We start from the raw sequence: 12834 nt of genomic DNA, 5'->3' as shown, positions 1-12834 counted from the left end.
CGATTTTCCAAGGTTTGAAATAAATTCGAGATTGCCACGTAGTGCCGATTTTGACAGTTCACCGTCGATCGTCCTCATAAATGCGTCCATATGCGTACGCCATTTTGAGAAAATTGCGTGAGGCACAATCTGTCGAAAAACATCCCAAAGTTGTAGCGAAACTTGCTTTAATCGTAGTCGGTATTGTAGATCGTGTATATATATTTTATATAAATTTATTATATGAATGATTTTTTTAAGAGGCATAGAAGGTCCTTTATCCAAAAAAGGTGAGGAGAAAAAAGAAAGCATTAACGGATTAATACTAAAAATGCATAACCTTAATTAATAACCTTCAGATAAAAAATGAGCAACGCACAGTAATATGGTATGGGTTTATCATATGTATATGTTTTTATTTAAAAACAATTAATATTCTAGAAAATAAGATACATTTCAAATATCTACACGTATTTAAAACTTTTTGCGTAAAACAATTAATTTTTATGCAGAATTTTTTGAAGTTAATTGGATTTTCTCGTAAAGTCAGACTGTCTCCATACGTTTATCTGTTTGTTGCGATTTATTGAATTTCTCATAGTTAATTTTTTCAGATTTGAAATGCATCGAACGGAATTCGTGACTATGGCGAGGAGGTGATTGTCAAAAATCCGCGGTGGCGAACCGCGTCAACGAATTAAAGCTGTACGCGGGCATTAGGCGCTCTTATCGTATTCCCGAGAGCTGGTGGAGGAGCAAAAAGAAAGCGCGCGGGATGAATGACGGGCTCGATGTTAAGCCGACCAAGTTAAAGTAGTAATCCGGTGCATCTCGTAGAGACTGGTATGTTGCGCAGCACCTCGTTCCGAGACATGTCACAGGTTCAGCTTCTCGTCCTTTCAACCTTCCTACTCGCCTGGTCAGGTAATCAGACGTACTGGTTCGAATCTCGCACCGATACGCAAACTCTGCCCTCCCCTCTCTATTTCCATGAATTTTATTCGCGACGCGGACTGATTAATCCCAACCGATTAATTCCTCAGTTGTTAATTCCAGTGTACGCGTATCCGGAAGGCACACTGCTTAATGACAACGCGCGAGCGTCGATTGTCGAGACGGTGCTGGAACGCGAACCAGCAACCTTTAAATTATACACCAGGTGCGTATAATCCCTTTTTAATTATTACAACACATTTAATTATTACAACATGATTTGCGATGAGATATGAAAGTGGAATATAATGTTGTCTTGTTATCTCAGTATGATACACGAGATAACAGCTGTATTTATGTGAAAAGTCTGGTCAATTGGAAGAGAAAACAAAAGAGAATCGTTCCCGAGGTTATACAGAAGACATCCAGACGCTTCATTCTCAGACATGCATCAATCAAGTCTTAAACTGAAATTATATTATAAACTAGTATTTATTCTATTCTTATTTTAAGACCGTCTTGAGTAATGTCTTAAAATGCTAATTAATACAACTTTCTGAATGATATTCATAGTCTGTTCTTCTTTTAAGATCATCTTAAGTAATTTCTTAAGATGATAATATAGCCGTTTGATTGGCTTATGACATCTTAAGTCTGTACTATAGTCTTAAATTTAAGAGTCGACTATGACCAGTCTTCTGATTGATTCATGATTCTTAAGATTGTACTTAATTAAGACAATCTTGAATACAAGAATCGACTACGAATACCGACCATATATTGCAGGTTTTCATCGTTTTCACTGTCCACATTTTTATCGTCATACCGAGTTTCCTCGGACATATTTCCCAAATAATTATTTTATATAATTGCAATTGGCTATCTTGACGTCGATCGGGAATCAATCACACGCCGACGCGGCTAATTTCTATGCACCATGGCACCGCTATCGCCGGCTTGCCCCGTGGAGGATGCGTCAATTTTTTAATGATACGTGCAATCAGCGGGCATTCTATTCTCAGCGCTGACGTTCGATCGACTATCGAGTGTTAAGGCGCCGCGCCGCGTTGACGCCTTAATATCGCGTCTTTGGATTGACTCCCGCTCTCCTTTTTTATTCTTTCTTTTTATTTCTCTCTTTCCGGCAAACAAGCCGATTAAGGAAGGCACTTCTTGATATTGTTATAACTTTTCCTTTTGTTACCTCGAAGAGTAAGAAATCGGAGAAATTCGCATGTTTGATGAGAATCTTTATTCGGACTTAAATTTAATGTTTATCATGCATCAATTTTGTTGCAATGTCTTTCTCACAATATTGCTTCGCACAGAGAAAATCCATTTGGCGAAGAGCAATTATTCCTGAACAATACCGAAGTGCTGTACGCGTCGCACTTCAACGAGAGCCGGCCGACCAAGTTCATCGTTCATGGATTCAGCGATACCGGAAATGAGGGCTGGATACGTGATCTAATAGATGGTGGGTGGAATTAGGTATTACGTCATCGCGTATTCGCATTCCGTACTACCGCAGCTACTACTTTCGCAAACAATCAGGGTCAGCCTATTTCGGTAAACACGGAATCGACGTCGTTGTCGGTTCAAGGGTCAATGTGATAACGGCTTAATTAATCATTCTGCAAGTTTTTCTGCTCGCTCTCTCCCGCCAGAAACTCTTCGCGGAAGAGTTCCAAGGTTTTTTATATCCCACTCCTTTTTGATCTAATGATCCCATGTCCTCTAAAACGTTGCTTCCAAATAAAAAAAAATATGTTTTTTTTTTTTAAGATAGAGATATAACATTTAATTGCATTTTTAGCGTATCTGCTTTATCAGGATGTGAACGTGATAGTCGTGGGCTGGGGAATCTTGGCGTCCGACGCCTATCCGGTGGCGGCTAAGAACACGCGTCTAGTTGGTGAGTACTTAGGCCAGTTCTTGGATTTTTTGAATCGGGATTCGAATCTGGAGTATAAGGATGTGCACATTAGTGGTCATAGCCTGGGCTCTTATGTGGCGGGCTTCGCCGGAGCTTATCACGATGGACGTATTGGGAGAATAACAGGTAAATCAATGAATACGTAACCCTTAGGCTCAATTTTACAGCTCATAGTTAACTCTTAACCGAGGTTCAACTTATTCTTCATCTCTTTCCAATTCTAGCATTAGAAAGAGATAAGGAATAAGTTAAACCTCGGTTAAGAATTAACCATGATCCAGTGAGAAATGATAATGGAATCGATATCGATTCCATTGTCATTTCTCATTGGAGAGTTGTGAATTGTGAGCCTCAGTCTTCGTAGAAGAATATAAATTCGAGTTTGACGATGTTAATAAAAAGTATTATAACTTTCTAATCGAATTATTAATACAATAGTTTTTTCCTCAAAGGATTCTTGTTAGATATAGAATAGAAAAAATAGATAAATATTAAACTAAATAATGAAATTACGCGCATTAAAGTTGTAATATTTATTTGGGGTGTATTACTGACAAGACAGCACTGGAAAGACAATACAGTTATAATACTTGTTATCGATGTCGAATTATGAATTATGAAAGCGAAAATATTGGCTATTTCACGAGCGTAATTCCATGATTTTCCCGAGAAGGATTAGATCCTGCGAGTCCTCTCTTCGAGACTATCTCTGGTGTCGTCGATCCAGAATATCGGTTGGATCCAACCGACGCTCAATTCGTTGATGTCATTCATACCAGCGGACCAGTGTTTGGATTCTTGGCGCCATTGGGACACGCTGATTTTTATCCTAATAACGGCAAGATTCCGCAACCTGGATGTTCTTTCGTGCCAACAATAAGTGAGTATTGCAAGGTATTCATCATATCCTTGCTGTGGAGAATATTGAAAGGATTCTCGAGTATCTTAATGCCTCTTTTTATATTTCAGCTTATTGCAGCCATTCCAGAGCACATCAGCTTATGACCGAGAGCATCGGCAGCACGGTAGGTTTCAAGGCGAAAATGTGCGAGAGCTGGGAAAAATACAAGGAGCGACTTTGTGATTACAATCCGGTTGTTATGATGGGCGAATACGCCTCTACCTCGTAAGATATCATTGTTTATATTTTTTTTTATTCGCGAAAACTGATTACAATTCATCACAATTTGTCTTCTTCTCGTTCAGGTTACGTGGCAAATTTTATCTATCGACCAACGATGCTCCTCCCTTTGCACTACAATAAACATTCTGAATATCGATCTTGACGAATTTTTTTAGAATTGAGAATTTGCGAATTAACTCACGGTTACAGCTCGAGCGGTAATAGCGCAATAATCTGTACTAGTCATTGATAAGTTACTTTATTTATGAAGCGCTTCGATTCTGAATGCGTACATCGAACGTACATCGTATCGGAATGTATCCTTAATATACGTAATGCTACATTAGAAAGAGTACAAATTATATTAATTGAAACTATGATTTTTAAATGAATATTCCTTTCATAATAATATCGTCACATTTGTTCCATCTTGTTACATTTCCTGTGATTCTCTTCAATGAAATTCCAGAATTTTTTCCTCACTCTCGATTTCTCAGAAATGTAAAAATCTCGAGGCAATCGCCGCGAAAGAGAAACACGGAGAAATAAATACAATATAGAATAATAATAAAATAATAAGTTCCAGGAAGGTAGCTAAATATGTAAGTCGGTCGAAGGAATTAATATTTCAAATCATAAAAATGCATGAAATGAAATATTCATGAGAGACTTGCGCTTTGAGTAGTTGACCATGCGGCGGATGCAGGAATGACTGCTTTATTCTCCTTCAAATAGGTATAATCTCGGCGTAATCCGTATAATTTACGAAATGCGTCATGGAAGTTGGAAGTTGCTGTTTCTGTCGCGTCTACTACTCGTTTCTTACGCAAACGACAATATTATGGCCCGAGACTACTTTTTATATAAAGATGTATCCAACGTCGTAGGGTTTTCTTGCGGTGGTCTCGAAAGTGCGTAACAATATTTAAATGATAGAAATATAACTCATATATAATTTATATTACAAACTTTTCTCGACTCGTGACAGGCAACGTGAAATTCGCAAGGACATTCAACGAAGTCTTTGTACTGACATCGATGTGCAATCTCGAATCCATGAATGAATCATCGATGCATATTCTTAGGAAGCTTTTACAGAACAACTATCGTAATTTAGGCATTTACGTGGACGCGCGATGCGAAGGTCACAATTATACTGTAATATATTATGAGGTAAAAGATACTATTCCAAAAAATTTTTCATTCCATATTATTTCATATATTAACAGCGTAAAGTATTCGGAATTAAAAATGTGCAATATAATATGTAAGAATAAAGGAGACAATGTGAAAATGCAATCACGGGATTTTTATAAAAAAATTCTTACTTATTATATTGTATATTAATTACGTAAAATATTTGGAACTAAGAATGCAGAATTTAATTTAAGAATAAAGAAGTAATGTATGTGAAAATGCAACCAGAAGAGGGGAGGAACAGACAAGGGTCAAGAAAGATAACAAAAGTCGTAGATGTTGAAGCAGCAATGGCAAAGTTCTTGGTATTAATCTCTTTCTTATTTAAGGCTACGAAATCTTTCTTATTCGACGAAACGCATAAATGGCTTATTTTGGGACGAAAGTTGGACGACACCTTGAGCTTATTAAATGATGATTCGTTCGGTGTGGTGACCGATATTACAATTGCCATAGAGACCGATACCGGTTTTGATTTATACGACGTGTATAATCCTTGCAAAGCACGCGGTGGCTCCTTGAATGTAACCGTCTTGGGTTACTGGACCGAAAAATCTGGTGTGGCGATCAGACTAAAGCAATCGAAGTACGAGAGAAGATTTAACTTGCATGGTATGAAACTCAGAGTGGGAGTCTTAGTAAGTAACTGATTAGTTTATAACGAGTACAGCAATTGGTAATATGATTTATTAACCGTAAATTCTCATAGCTGCCGCGTAAGTTTTACAATTTATCCACGGAAGTTATCGTGCTGAACCAAGACATGAAGGCGAAATACGGTCGGTCCCAATTCTTGTATACGATCTTGCTGCACATGGCTGATCTCTTTAACTTCACGTAAGAATCTTTTGAAATGGAACATTTTTTCGAATATATATTTTTGCATTTCTTTCGCTTATTTCTTTTTTTATGGAATATTTTTAAATTATTATATTTTTAAATTATTATAAAAATTTTTAAAAATATTTTATATTATTATTTCAAAGTATGGAAATCGTGGAAGTTGATCCAAGAAAGCGGCAAGATAATTCTGCGCCGATGTTTGTCGCTTTTCAAAAAAAGACGGTGGATATCTCGGCCAGTCCAATAGTGATGAAAGCTGATAGATTACGGTCGGGAGATATTATCGGCCCAGTATGGCCAATGCGGTAATGTAATTTTATAATACACAATAAGGAATTGTTTTATCTTATTGCTTAATGTTTCAATGAGTTGTTTCTACGCAGATCATGCTTTTTATTTCGGACGATAGCTTCGGCGAACATGAAGACAAAACAATTTTTGAAACCGTTAAATATCAAAGTTTGGTACGTTGTACTTTGTACGATAATAATTTCTGCGTCCATATTGGTAATACTGATCAGACAGGAAGGCATTCACAGTGTGTCAGAGGGCTACAACATTTGTATTCTTCTTACAATAGGCGCTCTTTCCCAACAAGGTACTCGCCATCATCATCGTTAATTTTCTGTCAAGTTTTAAGTAAAATAATTAAATGCATAGAAAATGAAGAGCTATCGATAAATTAAGCACTTTTACAGGTTCCGTGTTTGTTCCGGTGCATTATGCAGGTCGCATAGCATTTATACATATTATGCTCTTCAGCGTGTTAATCCTGAACTATTATTCGGCGAGTATCGTGTCTGATCGATTAAAGAATATGGGTGTGAAGATGAATGACTCGTTGATCAGCTTGGCGGACAGTCAATTGAAAGTGGCGGCCGAACCAACGCCATATATTCGTTCTTTTTTACAGGTAGATGCTTTTTAAATATCAAAATCCAATTATAACATAATCCAAATAGTAAAATTAATTTTATAAGAAAGAAGTTCAATAATAATTATAATAAAAAATCTTATTCCAGTAAACATTAACAATAATATCAATATTCTAATTTTATTCTCAATACAAATGAAATATAACGTGTTATATGTAACGTTGATGTTACATTATTGTTAATTAATGTTTACAGAGATATCCTTTTATTCAAAATATAAAACTCCTTTTCTTATTACATTGGCGCATCTCTTATTTTATCTTTTTATTGAAAGACACCGGAGAAAGAGATACGGTATTTTAACGCGAAACGATGGGACAAACTACCGGAATCCAAACGTTATCTGCCACTAACAGAGGGCCTGAATCGCGTGGCTAAAGGCGGCTTGGCTTATCATACATCAATCGAATCCGCGTATCCGTACATTGAGCGGCATTTCCACCCACGGATGATATGCGAGCTAACGGAGGTTCATCTCTTTCGTGCGGTGCTCGCCCTTTGGGGTAGGCATAGGAGCCCGTTCACTCCACTATTTAGAATTGGGTAGGAGAATACGCAAGTGACTATAAGTAGACGCCTACACATGCCTCATTTTTTAAATTTTAATTCTCTTCTTTAAAAGCAATTATTATTCATATGTTTATTATTATAACATATTATATTAATTATAATCATTCATTATGTTTATTATCATAATGTTTATTATTATAGTTTGACTAAAATGTATGACATGGGCATACGCAAGCGTCAACTGAAATTCTGGTCGGCGAGAAAACCATTTTGTCCGAAAAATATGCTAATCGCGGAACCGCTGTCGATCTATGAAGCTGCACCCGTTTTTGTGTTTATTGGCATCGCCGCCGCGCTGTCTCTCGTAATCTGCATAACAGAGAATCTTGTCTACTGGTTATGGCCTCGGTAACGATCAGTGTTAAAAAAATTAATTAGTTAAGAAAAAGAATAATATTGAAGTATTTTTTTAATTTTCCATTATGTCATTCTCTTTTTTTTAGATTATCAATGTCTATTACCGACAGACAGAGGAAACTGTGTTTTCCGAAATTCACGAGAAACACATCTACTTCGGGTGAAATATTCTCGCGCGAATGATAGTTAATCAGATAATATATTATTTCTATATATTATTTCTATATAACCAGATAATATATTATTTCTATATGCCATTCTATATGCTTATTCAATTAGATTTTATTGCGGATATTGTAGCTTATTTATTCATTAGACATATGCGCAAATAATAAATCACTACCGTGTGTGTCATTTGCTGTAGTTCGATAATGACACATTTTCTAGTTTTCATTCCTTGACAGAATGTCATAGCATAGGAACGTAAATAAACGATAAGATGCTCGATTTCAATATCATGTTTAATGTTATATCATGTTTAATGTTATATAGATACTGAAAAATTCAAAGCATGTTACAACCGATCCGTGCAAATCTAATCGAATTACACTCTATTTTTGTTAGCTCTTTCCTTTATTCGTGTGTGTAGACTCGACGTTACATAAAGTCCGCAGAACTTTTATTTTTTGCACGACAATATGAATAATGCGAAATTAAAGCACAGTGGAGCGTACGTAATATTCTTTGCTTTACTGCAATTCACTTGTAGTGTCAACGCGGGAGATAGTGATTTTATTCGCGACTATTTCGTGAATAAGGCAGTGCGAAATGTTGTGGGATTCTCTTGTGGAGATTTCACGAGTAGGTGAAATTTTCAAAGTGTTAATAAATTATTCAACAAAAGAATAAATGATAAAGATTTTTCATGTCTCATTTTTTTTATCGCAGGTGATTTTTATTTCATAAAGTCGTTAAGCAGAGCTGGTATATTCACGATCATTCGGAAACATGATAAGGATATCAACATACGACGATTCTTGAGTACTGATGCCTGGAGCTTGGGAGTTGTCGTAGATTTGCGTTGTCGCAACGAAAGCGCCGTGACCATCTTTGCTGAGGTAAAAGAATTTATAGAGTGAATCTTTAACCTTTTGTGGTTACTGGGGTCCAGGGGATCCCAAAATGGTGTGAGACTTTATATTTCTAAGATTTTTTTTTTTAAACAGAACTCAAATTGTCATTTATCCAAAATTTAAAATCTTATCTTTTTTCTTTACACCTTCAACTGCAGCTTTAGGTGTTGTTCTTTAGACGTCAGCTTTTACGTCTATATTTTTTAAAAATATGTAAAATTAAAAACTTTAAAAAGCCACTGCATTTCCATATTCTACAATGTTTAAAGTATGTTTAATAATTTTTGTGATTTTAAATTAAAAGCTGTAAATACGACAATCAGTTAAAATGTTGGAGTTATTTTGTCCTGTGTGACCAACAAATTCTCAGGAGATATGATCACGAAAGGTTAATCATTCATATTTATATTCATATTTATCATTCATATTTATTTTCTCTCTATTAAAAGAAAGAAAGAAATAGAATATATTTCATATTTTCAGACCTCGAAGTACCGTATGTATGACTACTCATATCACTGGCTGGTCCTGGGATCGAAGCTGAATAGCAGTGTGCCACTTTTGAACGATAGTGCTTACAGTATGACGACTGATGTCACGCTTGCGATAACAAATGGCAGCGGTTACGATCTTTACGACGTTTATAATCACTGCAAATACCGTGGAGGTACATTGAATTTGACCCGACTGGGTTGGTGGCGACGAGCAGAAGGTCTTATTATCACCCTGACGCAACCTCTGGTCGAAAGAAGGGCGAATATGCACGGCATGACACTGAAAATATCGGGCGTGGTGCGTCTCACTGAATGTATGGTTCTACAAAAAAAAGGAGAAATGTTTAATTATATTTTATCATATGCTTTATCATTAGATACAATATAGGCCGAAGAACATGCGATTGGAAGATTATATGATCGATATTAACACCAGATCTTTAGATAGCATGCATAAGTTCGTATACGCCATGATATCTCATACCGCTGATCTCTTCAATTTTAGGTATTTTTCAATTTTTAGGATGCAATTTGCATTTTTCTGGCTAATATCTTTACAAAAATCTAATCTACCAATTAATTTAGTATTGAAAGTAATTAATTACTTATTTTAAGTATTAATAACATCGTCCAGTATTTTTAGTACTTCAAGTAAATAATTAATTACTTTTTCAGTAATAAATAAAGCCGCTATTAGATTTCTGTAAGAGCCTAGGAAAATGTTTCGTATATAATTATATGTAAAATTAACATATTTTATATACAATTACATATAATATATATAACATATACATATTATATAAAATATGTTAATTTTCCATATATGTAACATTTTTTCCCAGAAGTAATCCTAAAAATATCTTTTTTCAAGTGTACACGCTTCGGAAATAATTTATTGGGATCGTCACAGTGTGCACGGCTTGATATTCGAGATTCTACAAACGAATTATATCGACTTCGGTAGTAATCCCAGAATTATGGTATCCGAGAGATTAGATTACGCTACCTTGATTGGCGCGGCATGGCCGATTCGGTATCGAAATTTCACTTTATATCAAAAACATCAATTTGACATCGACGAATAATTAATCTCTTTTCTGCAGACCATGTTTCATGTTGCTGTCCACTCCGTCGAATAAAATCAAACTAGAGATTTTCTTTAAGCCGTTTGCGGTTCAGATTTGGTACTTGAGTGCCGTGTTTATTGTGTTCTTCATGTTTATAATGAGAATAATAATGAAATGTGAGGAGGCGAGCAAAGAAGAGAAATATTCCGATGCTGTGGTCGTTACTATTGGCATTACTGCTCAGCAAGGTATAAAATAAGTAGATTGCAAATGTATCATCTCAAGAACTTGACGAGAATCTCTTTTGTAGGTGCAAATTTTTATCCCGAATGTATCTCGGGTCGTATCGCTCTTTTGCAGATTCTCATGTTTAATTGGATTATGTTCAATTATTATTCGGGCAGTGTAGTGTCGGCTCGTTTGAGCGAACCGCTTGATATGATGGAGGATGACGTGACGGTTCTCGCGGATAGCAATCTGAAAATCGCGGCAGAGGCTGTGCCGTATTTGAACTACTTTCTATATGTACGTTTTTAGACATGAAATATATACGCGTCAGTCTTTCCAGAAAGACTGTATAATATCCGAATTTTGTATTTTCAGAAACTTAGCTCGGAATCAAATTACTTTAGGAAGAAACGTTGGGATCCTTTGCCGGAGTCGAAGCGGTACTTGCCGATAGAGGAGGGCATGAAGCAAGTCAGCGAAGGTATCTTGGCCTATCACACGGATCCGAACACGGCATATCCATATATCGAAAAAATGTTCGATCCGAACAAGATCTGCGCATTGACAGAGATCCATCTGTTTAAACAATCCGTCATGGGTATGTACGCCAGTCGCAATGGTCAATTCACCGAGATGGCGAAAATCGGGTAAGTTCTTATTTATAATTTTTCCTTGCTATACAACGAAGGTACTAGTAGTTCAACAAATAATTAAAAAATTCTTCTTCAGGCTGTCCAAGATGTTCAATACCGGATTACGTGATCGACAGATAAAATATTGGTCAAGCAGAAAACCTCAATGTACACTCGATACGTTGTCCACGAGAAGCATATCCATATACGAGACCGCTCCGGCTTTGGTTCTATTAGCTTTCGGCGTACTTATCGGAGGCATAATATGCTTCATTGAGAATATGATCAACTATCGATTCATGAGGTAAGCTAATGCTCGCATTTACGTCTTAACATGTCAAAGTTATTATAATTTTGCTCGTAGAGAAGAAATGCCGAGACCTTTGAACAACGATGACGCGGAAGCGACAGCCAGCACGAGCAAACATAATTTATCTGAGTGAATTATCTCACTTTGGGAAGTAAAATATTCATAAGTTCCTTTGTGTGTTACAATTGGTACATTCATTAGTGTCTCATTATCATATATTTATTTTACGCGAGGAGACAGAATACATTACAAATGTTTTTTCCCAGTTGCTCTAATATTGATTTAATAAAATTGTGAATTCGCTTAGCACCGCAGAACAGTCTCTTTGGAGAAATTTTTCTATGAATACTTTCGTAAGAAAACAACCGGATAATAGATAGAGGGGCAAGCAAATCGATCGTAACAGATTCGACTTCGAGGTAATTGATAACTAATAGGGACAGAAAGTTGAAGACTTTGAAACTAAAGAGGAAATCGCGTCATATACGGGGTGTCTCAGAATCACTCCAAAATTTTTATAACATATTGTTGCATGCATCATTCAGATGCGATATTCTGTGGAATTCTCTCTCTCTCTCTCTCTCTCTCTCTCTCTCTCTCTCTCTCTCTCTCTCTCGCTATTAATTAAATTTTTTGTTGAAGAGATTCAATCTCAAATTGGAGTATTTTAGATGAAGTGAACAACGAAAGTGCCGAGGTACCTAGTATATGGTTTGTATCACTGTAACCGACGTGATTATGCTGTCATGTCAATCGACATTATGGATATTATGAATGAGTCCGAACTCTGCAAATCGTTTCTATTGTCTCGAGTTCTGCTATTGTCTCGAATATCAAATTATCCTTTTTCATATAGAATGAAGACGAAACGGAGTAGTTGTAACATCGTCGCAACTTTGTAATTCGTGTATATCAAGAAACAATGTGCCTGATGTATCGCCTTTTTCTTTTACAAACGTTCATCATTGTCGTTTATGCGCAAACCAGTCAAATCATTCGAGACTATTTTGTCTACAAAAATGTAACCAGAGTAGTGGGATTCTCTTGCGGAGATGTGGATGGTACGTCAAGCATTGCATTTTGCATATAAGAATTTTTAATAATTCGCAAAATAAAATATATTTTTTTTTTATATATAATTATATATAATATATACA

At 36.1% G+C, this 12834-nt stretch overlaps 5 protein-coding genes across 5 annotated transcripts in view; 4 read left to right on the top strand and 1 right to left on the bottom strand.

Annotated features, from left to right (window-relative positions):
* LOC108690467 (male-enhanced antigen 1) overlaps nucleotides 1–129 on the bottom strand; it is a 1844-nt gene extending 1715 nt beyond the window's left edge. Inside the window, exon 1 of the mRNA XM_018197775.1 lies at nucleotides 3–129. The gene's annotated coding sequence lies outside the window, so the exon portion shown is untranslated. The remainder of the gene's footprint in view (nucleotides 1–2) is intronic.
* Nucleotides 130–789: 660 nt separating this feature from the next.
* Nucleotides 790–4348, top strand: LOC108690457 (pancreatic triacylglycerol lipase-like). The gene is made up of 7 exons (XM_018197766.1): nucleotides 790–903; nucleotides 1036–1138; nucleotides 2241–2389; nucleotides 2729–2974; nucleotides 3522–3728; nucleotides 3818–3974; nucleotides 4055–4348. Exons 1-7 carry the CDS (start codon nucleotides 825–827, stop codon nucleotides 4110–4112), a joined length of 999 nt encoding a protein of 332 aa, XP_018053255.1. The 5' UTR covers nucleotides 790–824; the 3' UTR covers nucleotides 4113–4348.
* A 464-nt stretch (nucleotides 4349–4812) lies between these two features.
* LOC108688373 lies at nucleotides 4813–8056 on the top strand. Its single transcript, XM_018194615.1, has 10 exons — nucleotides 4813–4882; nucleotides 4960–5144; nucleotides 5498–5806; nucleotides 5878–6005; nucleotides 6155–6316; nucleotides 6395–6609; nucleotides 6710–6924; nucleotides 7221–7489; nucleotides 7658–7864; nucleotides 7960–8056. The coding sequence occupies exons 1-10, from the start codon at nucleotides 4813–4815 to the stop codon at nucleotides 8054–8056; spliced, it is 1857 nt and encodes a 618-aa protein (XP_018050104.1).
* A 353-nt stretch (nucleotides 8057–8409) lies between these two features.
* On the top strand, nucleotides 8410–12113 carry LOC108689530. The gene is made up of 10 exons (XM_018196324.1): nucleotides 8410–8674; nucleotides 8762–8931; nucleotides 9430–9738; nucleotides 9818–9945; nucleotides 10312–10473; nucleotides 10544–10755; nucleotides 10818–11032; nucleotides 11111–11382; nucleotides 11465–11671; nucleotides 11732–12113. Exons 1-10 carry the CDS (start codon nucleotides 8512–8514, stop codon nucleotides 11808–11810), a joined length of 1917 nt encoding a protein of 638 aa, XP_018051813.1. The 5' UTR covers nucleotides 8410–8511; the 3' UTR covers nucleotides 11811–12113.
* Nucleotides 12114–12574: 461 nt separating this feature from the next.
* The window catches only part of LOC108691100, a 4274-nt gene continuing 4014 nt past the window's right edge, over nucleotides 12575–12834 (top strand). The window contains exon 1 of the mRNA XM_018198741.1: nucleotides 12575–12738. Within this exon, the coding sequence (XP_018054230.1) occupies nucleotides 12600–12738 (139 nt within the window). The 5' untranslated portion in view covers nucleotides 12575–12599. The remainder of the gene's footprint in view (nucleotides 12739–12834) is intronic.

The sequence above is a fragment of the Atta colombica genome, unplaced genomic scaffold, assembly GCF_001594045.1.
Source record: "Atta colombica isolate Treedump-2 unplaced genomic scaffold, Acol1.0 scaffold105, whole genome shotgun sequence".
NCBI classification, from domain to species: Eukaryota; Metazoa; Arthropoda; class Insecta; order Hymenoptera; family Formicidae; genus Atta; species Atta colombica.
The sequence above is the reverse complement of the archived record's forward strand: the minus strand, read 5'-3'. Positions and strand labels throughout refer to the sequence as shown.

Bases quoted from the DNA above. Each gene is read 5' to 3' on its own strand.
- LOC108688373 (XM_018194615.1), top strand. From the start codon at position 4,813: ATGGCCCGAGACTACTTTTTATATAAAGATGTATCCAACGTCGTAGGG. The intron at 6,317-6,394 runs GTAATGTAATTT...GTTTCTACGCAG, and splicing joins GGCCCAGTATGGCCAATGCG to ATCATGCTTTTTATTTCGGA. The intron at 6,610-6,709 runs GTACTCGCCATC...GCACTTTTACAG, and splicing joins AGGCGCTCTTTCCCAACAAG to GTTCCGTGTTTGTTCCGGTG.
- LOC108690457 (XM_018197766.1), top strand. From the start codon at position 825: ATGTTGCGCAGCACCTCGTTCCGAGACATGTCACAGGTTCAGCTTCTC. The intron at 904-1,035 runs GTAATCAGACGT...TGTTAATTCCAG, and splicing joins CTTCCTACTCGCCTGGTCAG to TGTACGCGTATCCGGAAGGC. The intron at 3,975-4,054 runs GTAAGATATCAT...CTTCTCGTTCAG, and splicing joins GGCGAATACGCCTCTACCTC to GTTACGTGGCAAATTTTATC.
- LOC108689530 (XM_018196324.1), top strand. From the start codon at position 8,512: ATGAATAATGCGAAATTAAAGCACAGTGGAGCGTACGTAATATTCTTT. The intron at 8,675-8,761 runs GTAGGTGAAATT...TTTTTATCGCAG, and splicing joins CTCTTGTGGAGATTTCACGA to GTGATTTTTATTTCATAAAG. The intron at 10,474-10,543 runs GTATCGAAATTT...TCTTTTCTGCAG, and splicing joins GGCGCGGCATGGCCGATTCG to ACCATGTTTCATGTTGCTGT.